The sequence below is a fragment of the Musa acuminata genome, chromosome BXJ1-8 (assembly GCF_036884655.1).
Source record: "Musa acuminata AAA Group cultivar baxijiao chromosome BXJ1-8, Cavendish_Baxijiao_AAA, whole genome shotgun sequence".
Taxonomy (NCBI): Eukaryota; Viridiplantae; Streptophyta; class Magnoliopsida; order Zingiberales; family Musaceae; genus Musa; species Musa acuminata.
Genome location: NC_088334.1, coordinates 52343552 through 52366241, shown reverse-complemented (window position 1 = coordinate 52366241; position 22690 = coordinate 52343552). Strand labels below are relative to the sequence as shown.

Here is a 22690-nt window from a genome sequence, read left to right as displayed (position 1 = left end):
CGGGAACCGATCTGGAGCGACTCGGGCAAGAGCTGGGCTGACGAGTTGCAAGTCGGGGATCGACATGGAGTGACTCGGGCAAGGAGCTGGGCCGACGAGTCGCAAGTCGGGGATCGACATGGTGCGACTTGGGCAAAAGCAGGGCCGGTGAGTCACAAGTCGGGAACCGATCTGGAGCGACTCGGTCAAGAGTTGGGCCAATGAGTCGCAAGTCGGGGATCGACATGGAGCGACTCAGGCAGAAGCAGGGCCGACGAGTCACAAGTCGGGGATTGACATAGAGCGACTCGGGCAGTGAGCTAGGCCGACGTGGCGACCGGTCCTCGAGGGGCGTTAACATGGCGGGATGATAATGGCCAATTGTTGGTCAGGGGACCGAGCTGTGTGGCTCGAGAGGAGACCAGTCCCGTTGGTTGAGTAGTTGATCTCGGTCTTAGGTCTGCCGGTGGGAGACCCTTTATCATGAGCGATGCCATCGCGCCACGTGGTGTGCTAACTGGGACAACGCAGGTTCTGATTCAGGTCGATCGGGCCTCTTGTGAGCTTGTGATGGGGGCGCCAGAGCCGCTCCTCGGACTTGCTCCATCCTTGGCCTCTCATTATCCTCGCGCTTCCTCGCCATTAGGGCTTCAATAGCGATGTAATGATTGGCGCGCTGGAGCGTCTCGGGGGATGGTCACGAGTGGCTTCTCGATGAGTGACCAAAAGAGCCTCGAGGGCCTCAAGCCCCTCAAGAATGCCTGCATGGTTACAGAAGGGTGAGCGTTCGGGAATCCCCAGATTTTCGCAGCAAAGCACGCCACGAATTGGGAGAACGACTCACCCTCTTGTTGAGATAACGCCAGCAGGGTGGCGATGGAAGGCCTGGGTCGCACGATAGCGAGGAAGTTTTGCTTGAACTCCCTTACTAGCTGGTCGAAGGATGAGATTGAGAGCGGGCGTAGCCGGCTGAACCATGTTCGTACCGGTCCTCTGAAGGTGGTTAGGAACGCCAGACACATCAGGGCGTCCGAGGTGCCATAGAGGGTCATCTGAGCCCGAAACGTCGCGACATGCTCTGCGGGGTCAGAGCCGTCATCGTACGTCTCCAATGCCGACAGCCTGAAGTTGAGGGGTACAGGCTTGTCCTGTATTTCCCGAGTAAAAGGGGAGTCGCCCGAGCCGCCTTCATTCGACTCACTCCGTGACTTCTGGAACTCGTCCAGGCCTTGGTTGACCCGGGATAGTTGGATCCTAAACGAGTCATCCGACGAGTCGGACGATATGGTGTCAGGCTCGGAGCAGGGCAGTGTGATTCGGTAGGGTGCGGGTATGCTATGCTCGGGCGGACCTCTCGGGTCCGTTGTTTGGTCTTGGACTTCTCCCACCCCGACCTGCTCCCTGCTCGGTCTTTGTCGGGTCGGGTCGGTCAAGGGAGCTGCTAGCCGCACGATCTGGGGAATGAGTGTGATGAGCGTTTACATCATCCCTACCATTGCTTGCACTTGCTTGGTCAAGCCGAGGAATGTCTCGGGCGACACGGCCGAGGGTCCCGTGGTAAGTCCGGGGGGTGATAACCCTGGTTCGTTAAACGGGCGCCAGTAGCGATCCAGCGTCAAGACCGGGATCCCCCCATCTCGAAGGATGGGGAGGGGCTGATCTTCAGGCCTGACAGAAAGGTGACTGGCCGGTGGTTCTCCCTTGGGGAGAGCTCCCGTGGGATGCTCCTGCGACATGCCCTCCTTCTAGCGCCAAAATGTTGGTGAACAAATGTGTCGTGGCTGATGAATCAGCACAGCTTGGTCCACGGGTCGATGTCGGGAGCCTCCTATCGATTGAGCTGGCTGCTGGGGTCGACCGAGTCCTCGCGATGGGGGCCTTGATCGACGTTCTCTAGTCCGGAGTAGCTCGATGGTGCGTAGCGAGGACGTCGATCAAAGATCTCGGAGGCTGGGATGCTCGCGTGACGTGGGATGCCCGAGCTCTCGGGAAGGAGTGCTAGTTGGCATTGGTTGGGATTGGAGTTGATTGGTGGCTCCTTAGTGCCGGGCGAGTCACGCTCCCGTGCCGAGTCTCTCACCGTTGATGAGTGGTAGCCCTCCTGCAAAATGGCCTCCGTCGGGTGGTGCCCGGTCGTGGCCTCTCCGACGAGCAAGTTAGCAACGAGAGTGATTGCTCTTTTTCTTCTTTTTCTCCTTTTTCATGATCGGAGGTCAGCTATGGGTTTTATACTATGGCGCGAAGGCTGATGGTGTGTCAGACGATACCGCCCCAAGCCCTTGGGATGGGACGTGTGGCGCAAGGTTTTGACTTGACGTGATGTGTCGACTATGACGTGTTAATTATCATCGTTGCAAGGCATCCTTTCACCTTACCACACCATAGTACTCGTTCCCACAAGGAGACGCGATTGTTAGCAGCGGTCTTACCTTGGTTGTCCATCCCTTACTTACCCTTTCCCTTTCCGGTCAGGACTCGCATTTGAATCGTGGTTATCCTTCCGTTTCCGAGCAGTCGACGCGTTATCGTTTCGCGGCGTCGTGGTCGGAGTCGTTGTTGTCATCGTACCGTACGCGTATATAAAGATACGCCCATCTTACGTGTATATAAAGACACGCCTATCTCATCCGGCGCGTCCGGATTATATTTGTTAGTTGGTTGCGCTCGTCTCCGAGTTCGATCTGTCGGTAGGTTTTCCTCCCCCTTCTCCCTTCCGCGACCAATTTCCTGCTCGATCCGATCCGATCCGATCGCCATGGATAAGAAGATCATCCTCAAGAGCTCCGACGGCGAAGAGTTCGAGGTGGGCGTGGCGGTCGCCATGGAGTCGCAGACGATCAGGCACATGATCGAGGACGATTGCTTCGAGAACGGCGTCCCCCTCCCCAACGTCACCTCCAGGATCCTCGCCAAGGTCATCGAGTACTGCAGGAAGCACGTTGACGCCGCCTCCAACTCCTCCGGCGACGCCTCCAAGGTCCCCGACGAGGAGCTCAAGGCCTGGGACGCCGACTTCGTCAAGGTCGACCAGGCCACCCTCTTCGATCTCATTCTGGTAGTATATGAGCGCTGACCACTATTCCCTTCTATTGCTCGGTAATTGATCTGCTTGATTTCCCCTATTTTTCCTTGCAAATTAGATTTATAATTTTGGTTTGGTTAAACCCTAAATGATGCACAAGTTATCCGTTGTTAGAATCTTTTTAGGCACTTATAGTTTCTTAATTTATTGTAGTTCTTGAAGATATATTTCATACCTACCAATCTAAACCAGGGAATCTTCTGATTTCGTTTATAGAACGAGGGGTGTTGACATTTGGTGTTGGATCTATAATGCCTACTTATTATCTTCTTCCAGTTAGAGCGACTCATTATCTGTTAGCCATGATAAGTTGTTGTAATTTAAGAATTCATCAAGAGTCTATGAGATGCCAATTTATAGTAGTAGCACCCATAAATTATTTAGTTGTATCATGATATTTTAGCTACTTATAGTTACAAATGGACGAGGTTTAGGGTAGCAAGAAGATACTGTGAAGGACGTAAGGAATTGAGAAAATGTCTGTTGCAGTTGGAAGTTGTATGGCATGGGAGCTAGGTAGAGAAATAAAAATTAAGCAGGCAAAAGAAAAAGGAAATTAGGAAGAGGAACAAGAGGAGATAATTCTAGTGAGTAGGAGGAGAGGCATATGGCCTGTTCTTATTGTCTTTCTTTATTTGCCTATTTATTTTGACAGTGTTGCTGTAGTTCTTGGCTGCTAGGCCTACACGTTGTATCTTGAAATTTTTATAGTTTGTTTGGAGTTTCATTTAGATTTAATAATTGTACTCATTTTGCTTTTTTTTTTTTTTGCTTTTACCTTTTAGGTAAGTTACTTCATCTTTGTTTGTGGCTTTCATCTTTAGTTTTACTGTTTTGGATATTTATTTGAGTAATTTTTCATGTATCAAAGCCCCATTATGTGGGGGTGTTCTATGTTCTACAAATGTGCTTTAGAGGAGGTTTAAACTTCCATTTTTACACATGTTTGGATAATTTTTTGTTAGATTAGAAAGAAAATAATTTCTTTTGTTTCCTTTCTTGATGATTTTTTTACTAGATGGGAATTATGACACCTGATTCGTTCCAAATCGTAAGTGTGAGGAGAATCTCAAGCCTGAAAGAGCTCTTCACTATCGATAAAAGGCTTAAACATTTTATGTCATTTTGTATATGAACTCGTCACTTTGTAATTGAAAGAGACCATTTCATGGAGTTGCTAGACTAGTGCATTATGACAATAGATAGAGTGGACCTTTAATTATACATTTTTGGTGAGCAAGCCCAAGTAGGAAAGGCCTAATTATTAGTAAAAATGTTAATGACTCAGCCATGTGTTTGAAGTCTCACTTTTTGGATTTCCCTGGGCAATAGGGGCCTAAAATGCTGGGTTGTGACATTAATTATATGGAGTTCAGTGTTCTATATTTTAGGAGTGCAATTAACATCCTAGGTTGAGTGCTTCAATGGACCTATTTGGTATATTGAGACTTAACAAGTCAAAAGTGAATCAGTGGTGGTAGACCGATCAATTGAGTGACCAAGACAAAGTAGGCCTAGTTAAAATACAACCAACAATTTCATAGTTCAATCAAGACAATAAATGTCATGTCGTTCTGCTTAAGCGAATCATCATGTCAAAATAGTCACTGACTCACTGGTCTATTGAAGCTCTCCAAGGAGTATCATTTTCTGGTACGCTCAGAGTAATGTTTATGGTTGCTAAGAGTATTTGAGTTGTTTGTTAAGGTTAGCATTGCAGGTTTTGTTGCATTCTGCAGTGCATTCATCCCAGGGGAATTCAGTTTAGCAACCCTAAAATTTTTCATGTTAAGCTCAGAAGCTTTCTTAAAATCTTTTGTTTCTTATTACGTGTATTATATTTTATATGCATATATGAGTTGGGCTGGTGAGTGGTGAATACTTATCTGGTTGATATTGGTGAAGCATGGGGTGTTAATGCAGTGCACTATCTCTAAATTTGAGTTGTAGCCACTTGACAGACTTCTAAAGGGAAATGTCTGGTGATTTTTCATCTCCTTTGAACCTGGGCCTTCTGCCTCCTGTAAATGAAGTTATAGCCTCTCATGAAGACCAGACTGACTAGATTATGAATGGTTTGTAGTAATCACTCCTTAATGGCTGATAATGAGTTAGATTCACATACTTGTTGATTGGTTGGTTACACAGTAGTTTATAGATGACTACTAAGCTTTAGTTTGAATTGATTGGTTTCAATTAAGTTCTCCCATGAAGTATCACCCCCTCTAAGTCTCTAAATATCTTTAATACAAATATTCAAAAAAGTGTCAGACATATATATCTGAGAAGTATGCATCTGAGTACTCTTTGGTCATGCCTCTTTGAGTGCTTGCATGATATGTTTGTGTGTAAAATTGCAATGGGGCTGTCTTCGTAGCCCGCTATGTCTCTGATGATTCGAATTATGATGCTGTCTGATTTTACTTTTTGTACTATGCATTTGGGAATTGAAAGTCGAAGTTGTTTGTGTTTCATATTTAGGCATGTCTCTTAATGAAATTAAGATTCATGTCGGCATGTCTTTATGTCCATTTAATACAAACTTAAGAAAGCTTTTGGTACTCAAAAGTGGTGGTGCATATAATCTATGAATCCAATTGTGCTGATGACCGTGTGGTGGATTCAGGCTGCAAATTATCTGAACATAAAGGGGCTGCTGGATCTTACCTGTCAAACCGTGGCGGACATGATCAAGGGGAAGACGCCTGAAGAGATCCGCAAGACCTTCAACATCAAGAATGACTTTACCCCCGAGGAAGAGGAAGAGGTGCGGAGGGAAAACCAGTGGGCGTTCGAGTGATCTATTGGTGTGCCTACCTTTAGTCAAACCTTATCATATCTAGTGACAAGGCAATTAATTACTCACGGTCTGTAATTAGGTTGGATTATGAACAAAATGTGAGAAGACTTGAGAAACTGTCAATTGGGACACCATAAATTTGCTTTTTAGTTTTCATTGCATGCACAGTAATTAGCTATTATTATGATTTGATCCCTGGATTTTATATTGGTTTGTTTGCTATGTTGTCTGCATAGATCACATCACATGCATGACTATTTTTACTGGCTGTCAGGCTTCCCCAGGAATGGTTTCCAATATCGTTCGTGATACATGGATCGTAGTAGGTCACGCACGCGATGTGTTCATTAGTTTGAAACCATTAAAAAGGGAAAATGGAAGAAGAATGGGCACGTCACACATTCAACTGCCGGAAGTGCAAAAGAAATCCAAAAAAAACAAACGTTGGTCAGTCTCTTTTATTTCTTGCAGCACATTTATCTTAAGGAATTAAGACTGAATTTTTTTTTTTTTTTTTTCTCTTGGAAAGAATTGTGGGTGCAGCGGAACGCCGCATTGCGGAGTATATATGTTGTATTTGTGGTCGTCGGTGACGCGTTCAGTCCATCTGAGCCGTTCGTTCGTGACATCAGGCTTCCATAATCTTCATGAGCCCGAAGATCAATCAGAACCGTTCGATTCACGGCAAAACGGTCGGGGATTTTAAGCCGGGCGGGGCGCTTGACGCTGATGTGCTGGTCAAACATGCCGTGGGTCAACTCAATAAATACGTATAAATTTACACGTCTAATTTAAGTCAACAAATGAGAGTTGGGTATTAGATTCTAATGTTAAGCTCAGCCACTCATGTGCCAGCCATATCAACAAATATGCTCATACTCAAGCAGTCACACAACTAACGTGTGCCGTTGACAACATTCCATCAGTTCATCACATTTCAACAACTCAATTCTATCTCGTCAACTGCAGACGAAGCCTACATTCGATCAGTTCATCACATTTCAACAACTCATTCCATCTCGTCCACGAATATTTTGATACTTCACTCGTTTCATGTGAACCCTAACTCATGTATGACTCGTCACTCAGTCGAATGCATAATGTTAACAAGCTTTCCAAGTGATTAAATAGCGATACAAAAACCAAGTACACAACAACTCAAACCAAGTACACTGACATGCATTAGGACATTTAGGGTTAGGTACATGCTCGAGAAGTCGATACAGATCACAACAGAGAAGCGGAAACCAATCACCTGATGCGCCATGGGGGCAACGGTCGATTGTGTATCGAAAACAAGATTCTCGTACAGAGCAAGACACTACAAGAAAGGATGGCCAGTGCATTGAATTCATTTCCACAGGCATAACATTCACAAGATGGAGCAAGACTTCTGTACCCCACCTTTCTTTTTCTTCTGCTTGGGCGGTTGAAGCACCACTTTGATGGCCGCATCAAAAACCGTCTTAACATTCTGCACATTGGATTTCGGATAAACACTGATACACGTCAGTAGAGGCATTATGTATGCAAAGTTTTGGTGTAGGGGCAAGAACATACTTGCTGGGTCTTTGAGCTGCATTCGATGTATGCAGAAGCGCCAATTACCTTTTTCAGCTCCTCCCCCTTAAATCATGTAAGATTTGTCATGAAAGGATATGATACAAGAAAGAAATTATACGCTCTCTTACCTGAGCAGTACTTATGGGTGCAGCACCAGGGTGATCTATAAAAAACTGCTGGTCATCCCGGAGATCTGCCAACAAAGCCATGCACAATTAGATGCGACATATAGAACCAATAGCCATCCTACATGTTTCAATTTAGCATTAACAAGTGTGTAATGTAAACTCAATCAGAGGAACATGACTGGCTCATAAACAAAATTCTCCATGCAAAACTCACTGGAGAAAAGTTGCAGATATATAACTCAAACCTGGTAAAAAGAGTTGATCAAAGAGGACAAAATGAGATCTGTTTTCTTGTCCTACCACAGCACATACTCACATAATGCATGATGAGTAACTCAAATTCTTAAGTGAATGTTCAATTCCATAGTTTCAGAATCCAAGTACCATGCATTTACAAACAACTTGACAAGTTAAGCTTGTCTTTTCTTGAATGCAATTAGACTAGTAGCATTGGGTAATGGGTTAAGGCTTAATCCAAGCGTAATCAAATTATTGGACTACCTAACTGTTGAGGGCTCTAATTAGATGCCACCAGACTACAAAATCACAACCTATTCAACCATGCCCAACAAGATAAAAAGAGTTTCCAAGCTAAACAGTCTTGGTTTGAGTTAAGCAACAAAAGGACGGAATCAACTTGCTTGGATGATGGAACCATTAGTTTGAAATAATTAGCATTACTCGATGACCAGAATATTGATAAAAGAGCCCAGTAGAAGGACTTTAAGCTAATGATTTACTTCCAGTACGATAATATTTTCAATTACTTAGCTCTCTCACATGGTTAACAAGAAAGTCGTTTTAAGACACAACGTCACTGGCGTACCAACCTCTCCTTGCGAGTGTTGCTTCAAGCCCCTGATGGGCATCACCATGTGATTCTACCTACATCTATCACAGTCACAGCTTAACAATTTTCCAATCTGTTACCAAAATACTTGATTCTTGTTGCCAAGTGATTTGACAAACAGTTCATCCACCTATCACGCATATATTTACCATGATCCTTTCTGACTTCAGTAGTTCTGTTTCATGTAGACAAACTATTTTCTGCTAGTCTTAACTTAGACTCCCTTGTTAAATTTTTTTCACAAGCACATCATCAGAATGCTCCTTATGCTCATAGCCATAAATGCTTTCCACCAAGGTACTGACTTTACATTGTAAAAAAGCTGCATCCAAACTGCAGGACAGAATATTGGCCTTCTAACACAGACAATATGAGAACACATGAGAACACAAAATTGTTTGGAGTTAAAATGTGTATACATGATGATTACCAAGTTTTGTTCCAACAAGAATTATTGGCACACCAGGTGCATAATGCCTCAGTTCAGGAATCCACTGAAAAGTTAAAAGGGGGCAGAACAGGTAAGAAAAGGTTCAAATTTTAGCAAGTCAACAGAAAATACAGGATTAATGAAAGACTTTATATAAATAAGAGGGATTCAGTTTTTGCCTTCTTAGCCACATTCTCATAGCTGGCTTTACTTATCAGAGAGAAGGCCAGCAGAAAGACATCTGCACCTCGATAACTCAAAGGTCTAAGTCTGTTGTAATCCTCCTGGCCTGTATCACCAACCAACAAGTAGAAATGCACATTACAGGATACATAAAGGCTAGCGGGTGTGTTATAAAGAAAGAAACAAGATGAACAAACAACAACAAGAAAAGCAGAAGATCACCTGCAGTATCCCACAGACCTAAGTTGACTGTGTTACCGTCAACCACTACATTTGCACTGAAATTGTCAAATACCGTAGGAACATAGTCCTGTCTCCACAAAAATAACACAAATATTTATGAATACAAAGAAAAAAATTAAACTCTTTAATCTGTAATCAACTGTAAAAAATTGCAAGGTAATTATTACTTTGATTGAAAATAATGTTGGGTAAACGAACTTCATAAGGGAGTAGATGCCTCAAAACCCTATCAATTGGCACATAGATCGTTGGTTTCAAGATATAGGAAGAAAGGAACTAGTTTCATGCTTGAAAGCAGTGATGAACAATGCTTTTCTGGTGTATAATTCATCACTCTGCGAAGCATATTTGATGCTGAGGCTTGGTACAAAGTGTTGTCATAAATTCTACTGAATCTCAATTATTTAAAAGCACATATATTGTATCTGGACATAATTTTCAAGATAACAGATTTGAGAGATTATGCTGCAGAAATAGATCTGCATACTTTATTTTCTGGAACTATTGCTAGAAAATAAAAACAACAGATAAAAGCATTGACCAAAAGCAAGCTAGAGAAATTCAATAATGCTGAAAGAAAAGGGGTATTCGTGATATATAGTAATTTTTGTCTTAAAATCAAGAAAAGAAAAGTTAACGATTCTTTCTTGGATGCTTTTCTCGGATCAAATATTTCAACCACGGAAACTCTCAAGAGAAACAAATGCATCATAAAAGACAACATGAGCACAAAAAAGAACGTATTTTTGTTTTCTGAAATGCAATGCCAAAAAGAATCCGCAAAAAGTATAGAGTCTCAAATCCAGATCAGCCCCTAAAAAGGACGAAAGGCCTGCAACTTTCTCACAGAAACTCGCCTAAAGTAACGAATTCTCGAGCTCTCACCGTGGGGAAAGTGTTGCTGGTGTACGATATGAGCATGCAGGTCTTGCCGACAGCGCCGTCCCCCACCGTGACGCACTTTATGAACCTGGACGCACTCATTTCCTCCGCCGGTCTCCTCCTCCCTCAAAAAATCCGCCCTTTTCCCTCTCCTCCTCCTCCGAGGAGTGCGAGCCCGACTCCGCGCGGCCTCAACAAGTAAACATCTGCAAGCCCCAACAGCAAGCCCCACATCTGTCAGCCGTCTCAAAAGCCTCCATGGAGCACAAAGGGGGAAGCAGAGAAAGCCCTAAGCCTAGCCCCAGAAGGTGGGGAGATCCAAAAAGCGATCGCCTTTGGATTCCCTTTTCTCCTTCTCCTTCCCTTTTCTTTCCTCTATCAGAGAGAGAGAGAGAGAGAGAGAGAGAGAGAGGAGGCGCACCTTCAGCTGTCGGGGGGTTGGGAAGAATGCTTCGGCCGGAAAATGGTGCGGTTGAAGCGGTCGCCGAGAGAAAAAAGACGTCTGTTTGGCTGAGAGAGAGAGAGAGGTAATTAGCTGCAATAATACCGATGTTATGAATGTGTATATATATATATATATATATATATATATATATATATATACATTCATATCTATCAATGAGAATCTTAATGTGATGTGACAAGATGATTCATTAACGTAATTATGATTATCATCATTATTATCAGTTAATTAGACAGTGGTTTAAAGGGACATGCATTGCATTCATTGTGAGAGGACTCCATTAGCACTAATAGTATCATCATATCCATTCCATGCATATGTATAACAATTTTGCCCATTTGGTCTCATTACATTGCCATCATCACAACATACCAAACACCATTCGGTCTCTTCTTCTTGTTGCTTCTCACGATTGTTTTCAGGTCTCAAAATTATAAATTATTTTTTAATCAATTAATCAATCAATCATTGCTTTTTAAATTATTATATATATAATAGTATCGCTAGTTGTTTACTATTATTATCATAAGATTAATATTTATAAAATCACCAACATAATTCATTGATCGAACACTTATTATCGATGATTTTTTGAATCACTTATTAAAAATATTTCATTTATTCAAGATAACGACTATACGATACGAGATCATATTGAATATCCATCTGTCTTACGATAGAAATAATGTGAGGTCGTATATCTTTCTCAACATCAAACAATTAATGATATAAATATTAGTTAAAATTTAATTAAAAAATAAATATTAGTTAAAATTTATTCTATATTTTTTATTATTGAATAAATTCAGGTATTTAAGATTAGAAATATATTTGATTAATAGGATAGTTGAAAAAATAAATATTGATGAATGTTGGTAAAACTATCCTATTAAAATTAATCTACATGAGACTATCCTATTAATCAAATATATTTCTAATCTTAAATACCTGAATTTATTCAATAATAAAAAAATATAGAATAAACCATTAAAAGTACTCCATGATTGCTTGCCGAGTGACTATGCAATTAATTTCTCCCATGGAATGGGCACAAATATTTCTTTTTTTCTAAAAAAATAAAAGCTATATTAGATTAATCGGAGCCATAAAATACAGAAAAAACAAAAAAGGACTACAGTCAATTGATCTACCAAATTAAATTGGCATGTCGATGGGCACAAATCGATTGCGATTGGTTGGATCTCACACACACAACAGTGGATTTGGGACAAAATGGAGATGAGAGTGAGGTCGTCACATCATCCGTATGATTTCACGGTGTCGGATGGTACCAATCCGTGGACTATTATTATTTGCCTGCCCACTTAAGCAAAGCACAATTACGTGGCCCCCACCACCTCCCGAACTCGTTTGTCTCCGAATGAGTTCACGCCGTTTGCACCGTCTAATCCCCCTTACCAAATTGAGTACCGCAAGCATGCATCGATACAATGCACAAAAAATTCCATCAAATGTTCAGATGATTTATGGGTTTTAAATCTACATAATCAAAGTGTTTTTTTTTTATTAATTGAGATAATATCCGATCGAATCTGTCACATAAGTTTTTGATTCATGAACTACTTCCATAACTATCTTTAGTGATAGAAAAAATTATTATTATTTCCTACGACTAACTGTGTGTCATAAATAGTCTTCGGAGGAATAATGAAGACGTTATTTCGTATTGAAGATCATCAACATAAATTGTTTATTCCTCGATATTTGCTCTAGAAGACAATTCATATCACGTAAGGTTATCCTCATAATTTGAATCGACGATCCGCTTCCATACTAATATTTTTGTAAGAAATATAAAATTAATAATATCATAATTTATGATGGAAGTATCCAAATAAATATGAGAATAGAAGCTCTCGCTTAGTGGTAGAGAGAGAATGTTGGTCTTTAAAACTGAAGTATCTTCTTAATTGATTAATGATTAAGTATATAATTAATATTAATTAATATTGAATCAAATAGAAAATGAAAATATTCAGACCTAATACTGAATATATTATTAGATCTGAATAAAAGAAATTGCTCATGGATAAGATTACTACTAAATTGGATTCTATGAATTAAGTCTTTTAAGTATTTTGGACTAATGTATGAGTTTGATTCTATGAAAACATTGCTACAGCTCAAGACAGGAGGAGGGGCAATCCCCTTCTTCCTAAAAACCTCCTTTCATTCCTTGTTGACAGCCAACCATCTATCTCTCCTTGTTCATGGGATTGATGGATGGATGGATACCTTTGTTCCAGAACAAAAAATTCCTTCATGCAAATTGCTTTTGCTGCTGCTTTTGAGCTGAGCAGAAACCAATTAATTGCAATGCTTGATACATTCAAGCAAACAAAAAATGGTTATTAGCTTCTGCTTTGGAATCAGACTACACTGCTGCTTGCTCTTGTAGACGAAGGAGAACAAGCTCATCTCCTTCGTCCTCGCCACTCCTCCTAACATCAACAATTAGTTGATTGCCTGAGTGTTATGGCCTCGAATATCCTCAACCTCTTCTTCCCCATCTTCCTCTCGCACAAACCTGGGCTTTTGCTGCTTGAATTGGTGCTGTTAGCATCACCTTCCTCGTCTGCAAGAAGGGGCGCCAGAACTGCGGCAACGATTGCCTCGTTGAATGCGTTGTGGTCCGGCAACTCCGGCCACGTATCCCCTTCCCTCCTCAATGGAGGTAGAGCTTCTGCTACTGAATTCTCTCTCTGCTGTTGCCGCTGTAGTGACTTTGGGCTGTGGAGCCTTCTCCAACGACTGCCACGACCTTGTCCTCTTCAGATTCCCAAGAGGATCGTGGAGCTGATGATGGACTGCACTGCATTCAGGTCTTTCGTCAGCTTCGACGAGAAAAATGGCGGCGCGTTGCTCGACATGAGATCCGTCTTCGGGTTGCCGCTGACCCTGTTCAGGCTGTTGACGTTCTCGTCAGCGAAGTGGTCTCGCAGCGGCGGTAGCATCAGGTGGTCGACGCAAGGCTGCGGTTGCCATATCAAGGCAGACCCGCCGAAGGCCTCGAACAGCCAGTTCTGATCGAGGAAGAGGACGTACAAGTCTCGGGCGTCCGCATGGAGACTTTATGCGGACACAAGTTACTGTCCTGGAGTGAGTCACCAATGGAAACCTGCAGGGGTGGCGTCGCCCCTTCCGGTCTCTCGGAGCCGTATCTCGTCCAGGAAGGGGCAAACCAACGTTGGAATGGAACAGTGGCAAACACTGATCAGAAAGCGATTCCGAAAGGTTCCTTCTTGGTGAGGAGAAGATTCAATTAGAATTTGAATATCTCGAATTTGGTGTCACTTTCAACATAAATATTTATATAGTAAAAAAATTAGATGAAACGTGCTCTGTATATTTTTCTCTAAGATAGATGCATAGGAAGTTTTGCTCGGTTCATAAGTCATTTTAATGTTTATGGCCTAAGCAAACTTATCACATGCGATGCATCAAGTGTTTTAATACATATGTCTTGGGTGGATGCATCACGTATGACATTATTTTTTTCCTAATTATAATGTAATAAGTATTTTGATGTTTATGTTTTATGTGGAGAGCGAAAAAATATTTCACTTAGTTAAGATGCATTATTCATATTTATACTTATGTTTTGAATAAATACATAAGGTACAAAGATACTTTATTTGATTATAATTTGTCAAGATTATGATGCATTATCTATCTTTACTTGAGTTCAACGATCATTGAGTTCAACAATAGCGGTAGCAATAGCACGATATTCAGCTTCCCAGATCATTATTATTTTTGCTTCTTAGAACTCCAACTGATTGGATTAGACCCAAGAAAGATGATATACCATGATGTGGAGGTTCTATCATCAAAGTTTCCTGCCCAATCAATATCAGCAAAGGCATGGAGATGAAGTTGAGTGGTTTTACAGAGAAAGAGACCATGATTAAGAGTCCCTTTAAGATACCGTAAAATTCGTTTAACCGTAGACCAATGCATAGCATAAGGCTGGTGCATGTATTGAGATAATTTATTTACTGCAAATAAGATTACTGGACGGGTGAGAGCCAAGTACGAAGCCAAATGCTTGTCGATATTGAGTTGAGTCTATGGTAGTGCTGCCATCACATAATTTAAGTGATTCACTAATAGAGAGAGGAGTAGCAACTTCTTTCGCATCCTACATAGTGATTCACTAATAAGTCTTGAATATACTTTCTCTGTGAGAGGAGGAGACCTGAGGATATAAATATTACTTCCATTTTCAGAAAGTAACTTAAGGTCCTAAATCTTTGAGGGAGAATCGATCAGCCAATTGCTTTAAAAATATCTGAATCTCCAAGGAATCATTGCCTATAACAATAATATCATCTACATGTACTAGAAGATATATTGTATTTCCATGTTGTTATCGTAAGAATAAAGAGGTATCAAACTTGGAGTTGATGAAGCCAATTGATATAAAAAATGATCCAAGTTCAGTATACCAAGCTCTTGGAGCTTGACAGAGTCCATAAATGGCTTTTTGTAATTTACAGACATGTCTCGGATACTGGTGATAAACAAAGCCAAGGGGTTGCTGCATAAAAACATCTTCAGTTAGAGTCCCCTGTAAAAAGATATTGTTAATGTCAAGTTGTCGTAAGTGCTAGTCTTTGGAGATGACCAAACTTAGAATAAGCCGAATTATTATGGGTTTAACTGTAGGACTAAAAGTCTTTATAAAGTCAACTCTATATCGTTGATAAAACTTTTTGGCTACTAATCGTGCTTATATCGAGCAACGGACCCGTCGGGGTTCCGCTTAATTCGGAAGACCCATTTATACCCGATAATATTTTATGTAGGACAAAAATATACAAGAGTCCATGTGGAGTTATGGAGTAGAGCATCATATTCTTCACACATAGCTTTACACCAGTGAGGAGATTTTTGTGCTTGAGTAATTATGGTGGGTTCACTGGTCTCGGGAGAGGATTTAGTGATAGTATGCAGGTCGAGAACTTGACATGGTTTAAAGACACCACTTTTTGAGCATATTGTCATTGGATGTCTAGGAACTGGAAGTTGTGTTATTGATATGGGTGGTGGAGAGGCATCGACAAAGGTCGGGATAGGCTGAGATATATTAGTGACACTAGATAAAGAAGTTTATTGTATTTCTAAGGATATTACTTCAGTAGTAGGGGAGGCTTGTGAAGAAGGAAAAGGAGAATGAATGGAGGGAGTGGGGAGCTATTGAACCGGGAGAACAAAAGAGTGTGAATCTTGAAGAAAAGGACTGGATGGTGTGAGAAGATGTTCGTTTGAGGGGATTGATGGAATACTCCAATGATGTATATTTGTTAGAGTAGCCTGCATGAGAGAAGACTCATGGTTTTGAAATGGAAAGACAAACTCACAAAAACAACAAGACATGAAATAAAGACTTTTTGAGTTTTTGGTTCGTAGCACCGAAAAGCATTATGTTCAAGAGAATATCCTATGAAGATGTAAGGTTTAGATCTTGGCGCTATCTTGTGTGGGGTATAGGGACGTAGCCACGGATAACATAAATAATTAAATATTCTAAGTTTTTGAAGGTTTGGGGATTTAGAAAATAATTTTTCAAATGAAGACTGGTATTGGAGAACTGGAGTGAACAGACGATTAATAAGGTAGACGACAACTTGAAAGGCTATAGACCAAAAGGTTGCTGACATAGAGGCTTGATGTAGAAGTGTGAGACCATCTTCTACGATATGTCGATGTTTGTGTTCAACAGAGCTAACTAGTTGAGGAGTGTGTGGAGGTGACTTAAAGTGTTGAATGCCACAGGCAGAGAGATAGGATGTAAGGGCTTGATATTCACCTCTACCATTAGAGTAGACTGTTTTAATTGTAGACTGAAAGAAGTTTGCAACCAGCTTTTTAAAGTTGGTGAAGATTATTGAAACTTCTGATTTATGATGAAGTATACTTAGTAACATACAAAATAGTATACAAAAATAACATAAAATCTAAATTTATAAAAAAAAGTGACGGTAGCAAGGCCCCAAATATTAGTATAAATAATTTTAAATAGTTTAGAATATGATATGGAGGAAGTGTCAAAAGTAAGTCTATCACTTTTATTATTGAGACAAGTATCACAATAAGTGATAATGCTATTATTTGTAAGAGTAGGAAGAAGATAACGAGAAAGTAATTCATTTTGGATAGAGAGAGAGGGATGACCGAGACGACGATGCCACACATCAATTGGAGCTGCAATTGAGGAGTAAGCAATGGGCTAGTTTTTTTGTGGAATTGACGGCCATTCATAAACATTGTCCTTATTCTGACCTTGGACCAAGGATGCCCCCGTGCTCAAATACTTAACAAAAAAAGAGTTAGGAAAGAATTCAATTAAGGTATTATTTTGTTTGTAAAATTAAGAAATGGAAATAAGATTTGTTTAATGTAAGGTGCACATAAAACATCATCGAGTATAAAAGTTGTAGTAGGTGAATTAAGTAGTGTAGAACCAGTATGAGTAATAGGAATTCTTTTACCGTCACCAATGATGATGCCCTCATTTCCACTATAATTGTTATAAATTGACAAGTTCTAGAGATCAGAGGTGATGTGGTGGGATGCACCAGAGTCCATGATCCAATTATGATAATTAGTGTTTGGAGTAGTCGTGAGATTTGCTTGAGGTCAATGTGATTAAGCATGAAGTCTGGATTAAGATCGACAGACCTTTATAGAGTGACCGACTTTATCACATAGTTGGCAAACAACTCTTTGTTGGTTTGTGTGTTGAGGATGTCACGACTGCTGATCATTGAAGTAGCTACCTTGATTATTGTGATTGGAATGTTGATGAAGAGGAGGGATGGTTTGGTTGAAGCTCATAGGTTCAGAAGGCATCTTGGTTAAACTTTTGTTGATAGTCTTGTTATATGGATTGCCCCTCGTAGATTTGTGATTGACTTGAGCTGTGATGAATGGTCCTGTCAGTTTGTCCTCATGCTTTAGATATATCTCAAAGTCAGACAGCTTGTCGTAGGGTTCTTCGAAGGACACTGGTGAATCACGTGCTTGTATTGCTGCTACCAATTCCTTGTATTCGTCTCCTAGGTCGTTGAGGATATGGACTGTAACTTCTTCACCACTAAAGGAATGACCTATTAAAGTCAAGTTATCAATGATAATCTTTATATTGTGTAGATAATCAGCAACAGTACTTCCCTCTTATTTTATCTTCATGAGACTGGATAGGAGACTAAACATGCGAGTGCGGGAACGATTGACCAGGGTGGTTTGCAACTTGCACCAAGCTTCGACAGTAGTGTCGCATGAAGAAATGAGTGGGGCGAGGGATCTAGCGACCGAGACTTGAATTACTTGAAGGATGAGATAATCCTGGCATAGTCATAGTTTGTGGTCCGAATTTAGTACTGGACTAGATGTGCCTGAGATGTTGAGTATTGCTAGTGGACAATGAAGAGAGTCTGATGTGCAGAGACTACCTCAAAAAATATAAAGAAACATATCACAATATAAGACACAATGCAAAATATGTCTAAAGCTTATGAGTTGGCAAAACTCTGTGAGAAGGAACCTATTGCGATGAGAGATGTATGACAAAATGTACTAGAGATGCATGAGTTGAGAAAACTCAACCTACATAAGAAAAAAACTAATAGTGATGGGTGGCATAAGGCAAAATATGTTTGAGGCACATGAGTCAAGAAAACTTGACCAATGTGAGAAGAAATTCGTCATGGTGGGAGGCACAAGGCAAAACATGCCTTAGGTGTATGTCAAAAAAACTCAACATGCATGAAAAGAAACTTGCAATAGCAAGAGACATAAGGAAAAATATGCCCTAAGCGTATAAAAAAAACCTACCATGGTGAAAGATATAAGTCAAAATGAGTACAAGACATATAAGTTGAGAAAACCAAACTTACATAAGACGAAGCCCATCACCCTCCCTTGCTGATGAGGAGCAGAGTTTGGGTGACTCGAGCTCCTCTTGTTGTCAAGGCACGGAGGTCGGGCACCCTGACCACCCTTGTTATCGAGGTATAGAGGTAAAATGCCTTGACCCCCCTCACTGCTAAGGTGTGAGGGGCAAAGGTTCGACGCTCTGACCCCGTCGCTATCAATATATAAAGGTCGAAAAACTCAAACTCTCTTTGCTATTGAGGTGTGGAGGTTTCCCACACCCACCCCCCTCATTAGTTTATTTATATAGAGAATGATCTAAGGCAGTTGCAAGCTATCTCCACCCGTATCACCCACATTGAGAAAAGGCTAAGTGGAGGTTTGTAGATATTCTTGAGGGCTACCTCATATAAATTATTATACAAAATATTTTACCCTTTTATGATCGAGTATAAATGCTTATTTTTAGTGTACTTGCAAGAGGAATTAATTTTTATTGCTCATCATCACACTCATTTTTCTCGGGTTACTAGCTTGGATATCAAAAAGATCGGATCGAAAAACCTCTCTCGATCTAGCTTGGGTATCAAGCTGATTAGGTCGTTAATGATAACTTTCCACAATAGCTAGATTAAAATATTTCAGATGAAAATTATATTTTTCTTAGTTAGAATGTTCATACTTGTTGACCTCCTTGCTTAACCGAGGTGGATCCATCAAACTGATTGAATTATGAGTATAATAAGTCAAAGGGTCGAGCATCTTTGCTAATAATTTTGTGAGAATAGATTGAATATTTTTTTTAAGCAATAAAGTTATACAATTTTTGCTAACTAATTAAGATGTTTTTCTTATAAAGCATAGCTAAATTTAACCTTTTTGACAATTAAGTTAGCATTCATTGGTATGAGACATGAGACAGAAAAATATTCGGAGATAGATTCAAGAGTTCCAGAATGAGCTTTAAGAGTTGGAAAGAAATAAATAAAGAAGATTTGTTTTATAACTATTGATCAATTATCGGAATATTAGAATGTTAGTTCTCACCTAATCATTTCGAGATTGATTAGCCTCCACATGTCTAGAAAGGTTGCAAATCATTATCATATCATAAAGACATTTCAAATATAAAAATAAATATTTCACAACAAAAGAATATATATATATATATATATATATATATATATATATATAATACCCTATTTGAAATGGATTTCTTGTAGTAATTACCTGATCCAATCAAGAGTGGCATCAATGTAGAGGATAAAAAGGAGTATTAGGTAAGTCACAAGTATCTTGTAGATCATTTCGTTGAAGACTTTTATGTATCTTGTCGAACCATTCACAACATTTAGATGCATCACAAAGAAAGGGGCATTCACTTTACACTGAACAAAGAAATAAAAATAGATTTATAAATAATTTCTTTGTGACCTTATAAAAGATTTAAATCAAGTTAATACATTTAAATCTTTTCTCACTTGTAATGCGAGACTAAATCCAAGTTTTATACTACCTCATGCTCCTCGTTACTTTGATCTTATTATATAGGTTCAAATCCATAAGAGTAAGGAAAGCCATGTATTTTGTATCATTCCTAATGCTTCTTCCGAGAAAGAACTTTGCAGCTTGCACCAATGGAATCAGTGACAAGGAACCAATATAGCTCCGATATGAGAGAGGATGAACTCAAGATGAAGGATAAAGGGCCAAACATGGCCTACCTACCTCCTCCTTCCTCCTCCCTAACTCCCACCTGCTTTCCACTACGAGGACATGGCCAAACGGAAGCCGAAGAAGAAAGTGGAAGGTGAACCAAAGCCCATTCTGCAATGACAACCACATCATTCCTAGCTTTACGTACCCACCTCGACTGCCGCACATTCCCACCCTCTTCTGATCTCTCTGAGACGCAACAAAAGGATGTGACCAACAGTCGGCAGGGCAACACCCCATGTGGAAAAGAGAGAGAGAGAGAGAGAGAGAGAGAGAGAGAGAGAGAGAGCTCCAACACAACCTTACCTAACCCTAATGTCACAAACCAAAACATCCCCGAAAGTTACAAGTCCCTCAGCAAAGTGTTCCACTTTCCAAGTCACCTTATTTCTTGTTCATGCAGAAGGTTTAGTGTAGGTGACTTACTTGCGGACACGTCTTCAACCTTGAGATGCCGTCTTGTGAATGAATCGAATCCGGATAAGGTTAGCTATGGGACTGCGTGCTGATGACACGTTGGAAAATCAAACCTAGACAGCGAAAGTTCAGCAAACTGGTGTTATGCGAGGAGCGTTATGGAGTCTCAATGGTGGCAGTCACGAGGAGAAGCAAACTGTTGCCATTGTTGGGCGACCCACCGAGCCAAACTGCGGTGAGGCGAGCCATACGTAGCACATGTGGATGAGACTCACACCCTCCTCCCCGACTCCTAACGATTCTTCCCATTGCAGATCAGATCAGGTAAGTTGCTGTTGTTGCTGCCGTATGTTCCTTTAATGCTACAGGAGGGTGGTAAACTCATACTGTTCCCATCCACGAAGACTTCATACGAAGCAGAAGAACATCGAACGGGACACCCACTGTGGCTTTTGCCTGTCCCTTTCGGAATCGAACTCCTCTTCCCCACCTCCTTGCCAAGCTTCCAACCTTTTCCCCACCAACTCGACCTCTACAAGACCTTCCACAGCTGTCAAAAGCCTATAAATCTCCATGCCATTCTCCGTATATTTAGAGAGAGAGAGAGAGAGAGAGAGAGAGAGGTGCTTGATTCATGGGGAGGTCACCGTGCTGCGAAAAGGCTCACACCAACAAGGGGGCGTGGACGAAAGAGGAGGACGACCGGCTCGTCGCCTACATCCGAGCCCACGGCGAGGGCTGCTGGCGCTCCCTGCCCAAGGCCGCGGGCCTCCTCCGCTGCGGCAAGAGCTGCCGCCTTCGCTGGATCAACTACCTCCGCCCCGATCTCAAGCGCGGCAACTTCACCGAGGAGGAGGACGAGCTCATCATCAAGCTCCACAGTCTCATCGGGAACAAGTAAGTCTCGCCCTCCCTCAGCACTTCCCCGGAGAGTCGTCGTCCATGCCGTGATCGTGTGCGCCTTGATGATCACAGGTGGTCGCTGATAGCTGCGCGACTACCCGGGAGGACGGACAACGAGATCAAGAACTACTGGAACACCCACATCAGGAGGAAGCTGCTGTGCAGGGGGGTGGATCCCGTCACTCACCGGCCGGTCAACCGCCATGGTTCTGACACCACAACCCCTTCTCGAAGGAAGCCCGTCGTCGTAGGCTTCGGACCAGATCAGAAAGAGGAGAAGAGCAGCAGCGTGGAGTGGTCCCCCGACCTCAACTTGGAGCTACGTATAAGCCCTCCTTTCCAACCGCAAGAACCTCCGGTGCCGGAAAAGAGGGGCGGAGAGCAACTCGGAGGCCTTTGTCTTGGATTGCAGAAGAGCCAGATGGAGTGCCACTGCAGAGACTTCCTTGGCCTCAGCACTGGCATGCTGGACTACAGAAGGCAATAGAAATCTGGCAATCAAGACCTTAGGAGAATCAATACAGAAGAGATTGTACGTAAAGCACCTCTGGTTTCGTGTAATCCTTGGTGTCTCTGTGTGTATCATGATCAATATACCAGCTAGGTTTCTGCCACTTCTCATGCTGGTTAAAATCCATGATTCTTATGGTATGTGATCTAAAAATGACAGCAAAGCTTCCCGACTCCACCATCCTCTGATTGAATCAGTAGATATTGGTGTTTTTAGGCAGTGTTTTGTCTCTGTTTCCTGTTGTTGCTGATGCTCTGACTTTGCGACGATGACATGAACCCGAATGAGAAAGGTTCACTATAAAGAACTTTTTAATTATATATATATATATATAATATATATGCTATAATTTCCCTGTTACAATGGATGTTATACGGTTCGTCTTGCATTCATCCATCTTTTGTGTTGGTCAGATGTTCCACTCGCTAATCTATATATAGATAATTTACTTTTTACAGCCTATATGTAAATGGGCGTTTGGTCTAGTGGTATGATTCTCGCTTCGGGTGCGAGAGGTCGCGAGTTCGATTCTCGCAACGCCCCGCAAAATTTTAATTTATTTTCTTAAATTTTTTTGTCTTCTTTTGGAGATCCTCATTCTGGATACTGTTTATTTTCCTTTTATTTTATATTTAAAATAT

At 41.3% G+C, this 22690-nt stretch overlaps 3 protein-coding genes and 1 non-coding gene across 4 annotated transcripts; 3 read left to right on the top strand and 1 right to left on the bottom strand.

Moving 5' to 3' along the window:
- Nucleotides 1–2608: 2608 nt before the first annotated feature.
- LOC103995563 (SKP1-like protein 1A) lies at nucleotides 2609–6066 on the top strand. The gene is made up of 2 exons (XM_009416167.3): nucleotides 2609–3034; nucleotides 5688–6066. The coding sequence occupies exons 1-2, from the start codon at nucleotides 2735–2737 to the stop codon at nucleotides 5859–5861; spliced, it is 474 nt and encodes a 157-aa protein (XP_009414442.2). The 5' UTR covers nucleotides 2609–2734; the 3' UTR covers nucleotides 5862–6066.
- A 953-nt stretch (nucleotides 6067–7019) lies between these two features.
- Nucleotides 7020–10692, bottom strand: LOC103995564 (rac-like GTP-binding protein 5). The gene is made up of 8 exons (XM_009416168.3): nucleotides 10562–10692; nucleotides 10144–10346; nucleotides 9238–9325; nucleotides 9012–9121; nucleotides 8833–8896; nucleotides 7553–7617; nucleotides 7422–7487; nucleotides 7020–7335 (listed from the first exon to the last, which is right to left on the bottom strand). The coding sequence occupies exons 2-8, from the start codon at nucleotides 10240–10242 to the stop codon at nucleotides 7234–7236; spliced, it is 594 nt and encodes a 197-aa protein (XP_009414443.1). The 5' UTR covers nucleotides 10243–10346; nucleotides 10562–10692; the 3' UTR covers nucleotides 7020–7233.
- A 9922-nt stretch (nucleotides 10693–20614) lies between these two features.
- LOC103995565 (myb-related protein Zm38-like) lies at nucleotides 20615–22226 on the top strand. The gene is made up of 3 exons (XM_009416169.3): nucleotides 20615–20959; nucleotides 21040–21532; nucleotides 21611–22226. Exons 2-3 carry the CDS (start codon nucleotides 21270–21272, stop codon nucleotides 22023–22025), a joined length of 678 nt encoding a protein of 225 aa, XP_009414444.2. The 5' UTR covers nucleotides 20615–20959; nucleotides 21040–21269; the 3' UTR covers nucleotides 22026–22226.
- Nucleotides 22227–22520: 294 nt separating this feature from the next.
- Nucleotides 22521–22592, top strand: TRNAP-CGG (transfer RNA proline (anticodon CGG)). The gene has a single exon. It is a non-coding gene; the product is annotated as a tRNA-Pro (tRNA).
- Nucleotides 22593–22690: the final 98 nt, after the last annotated feature.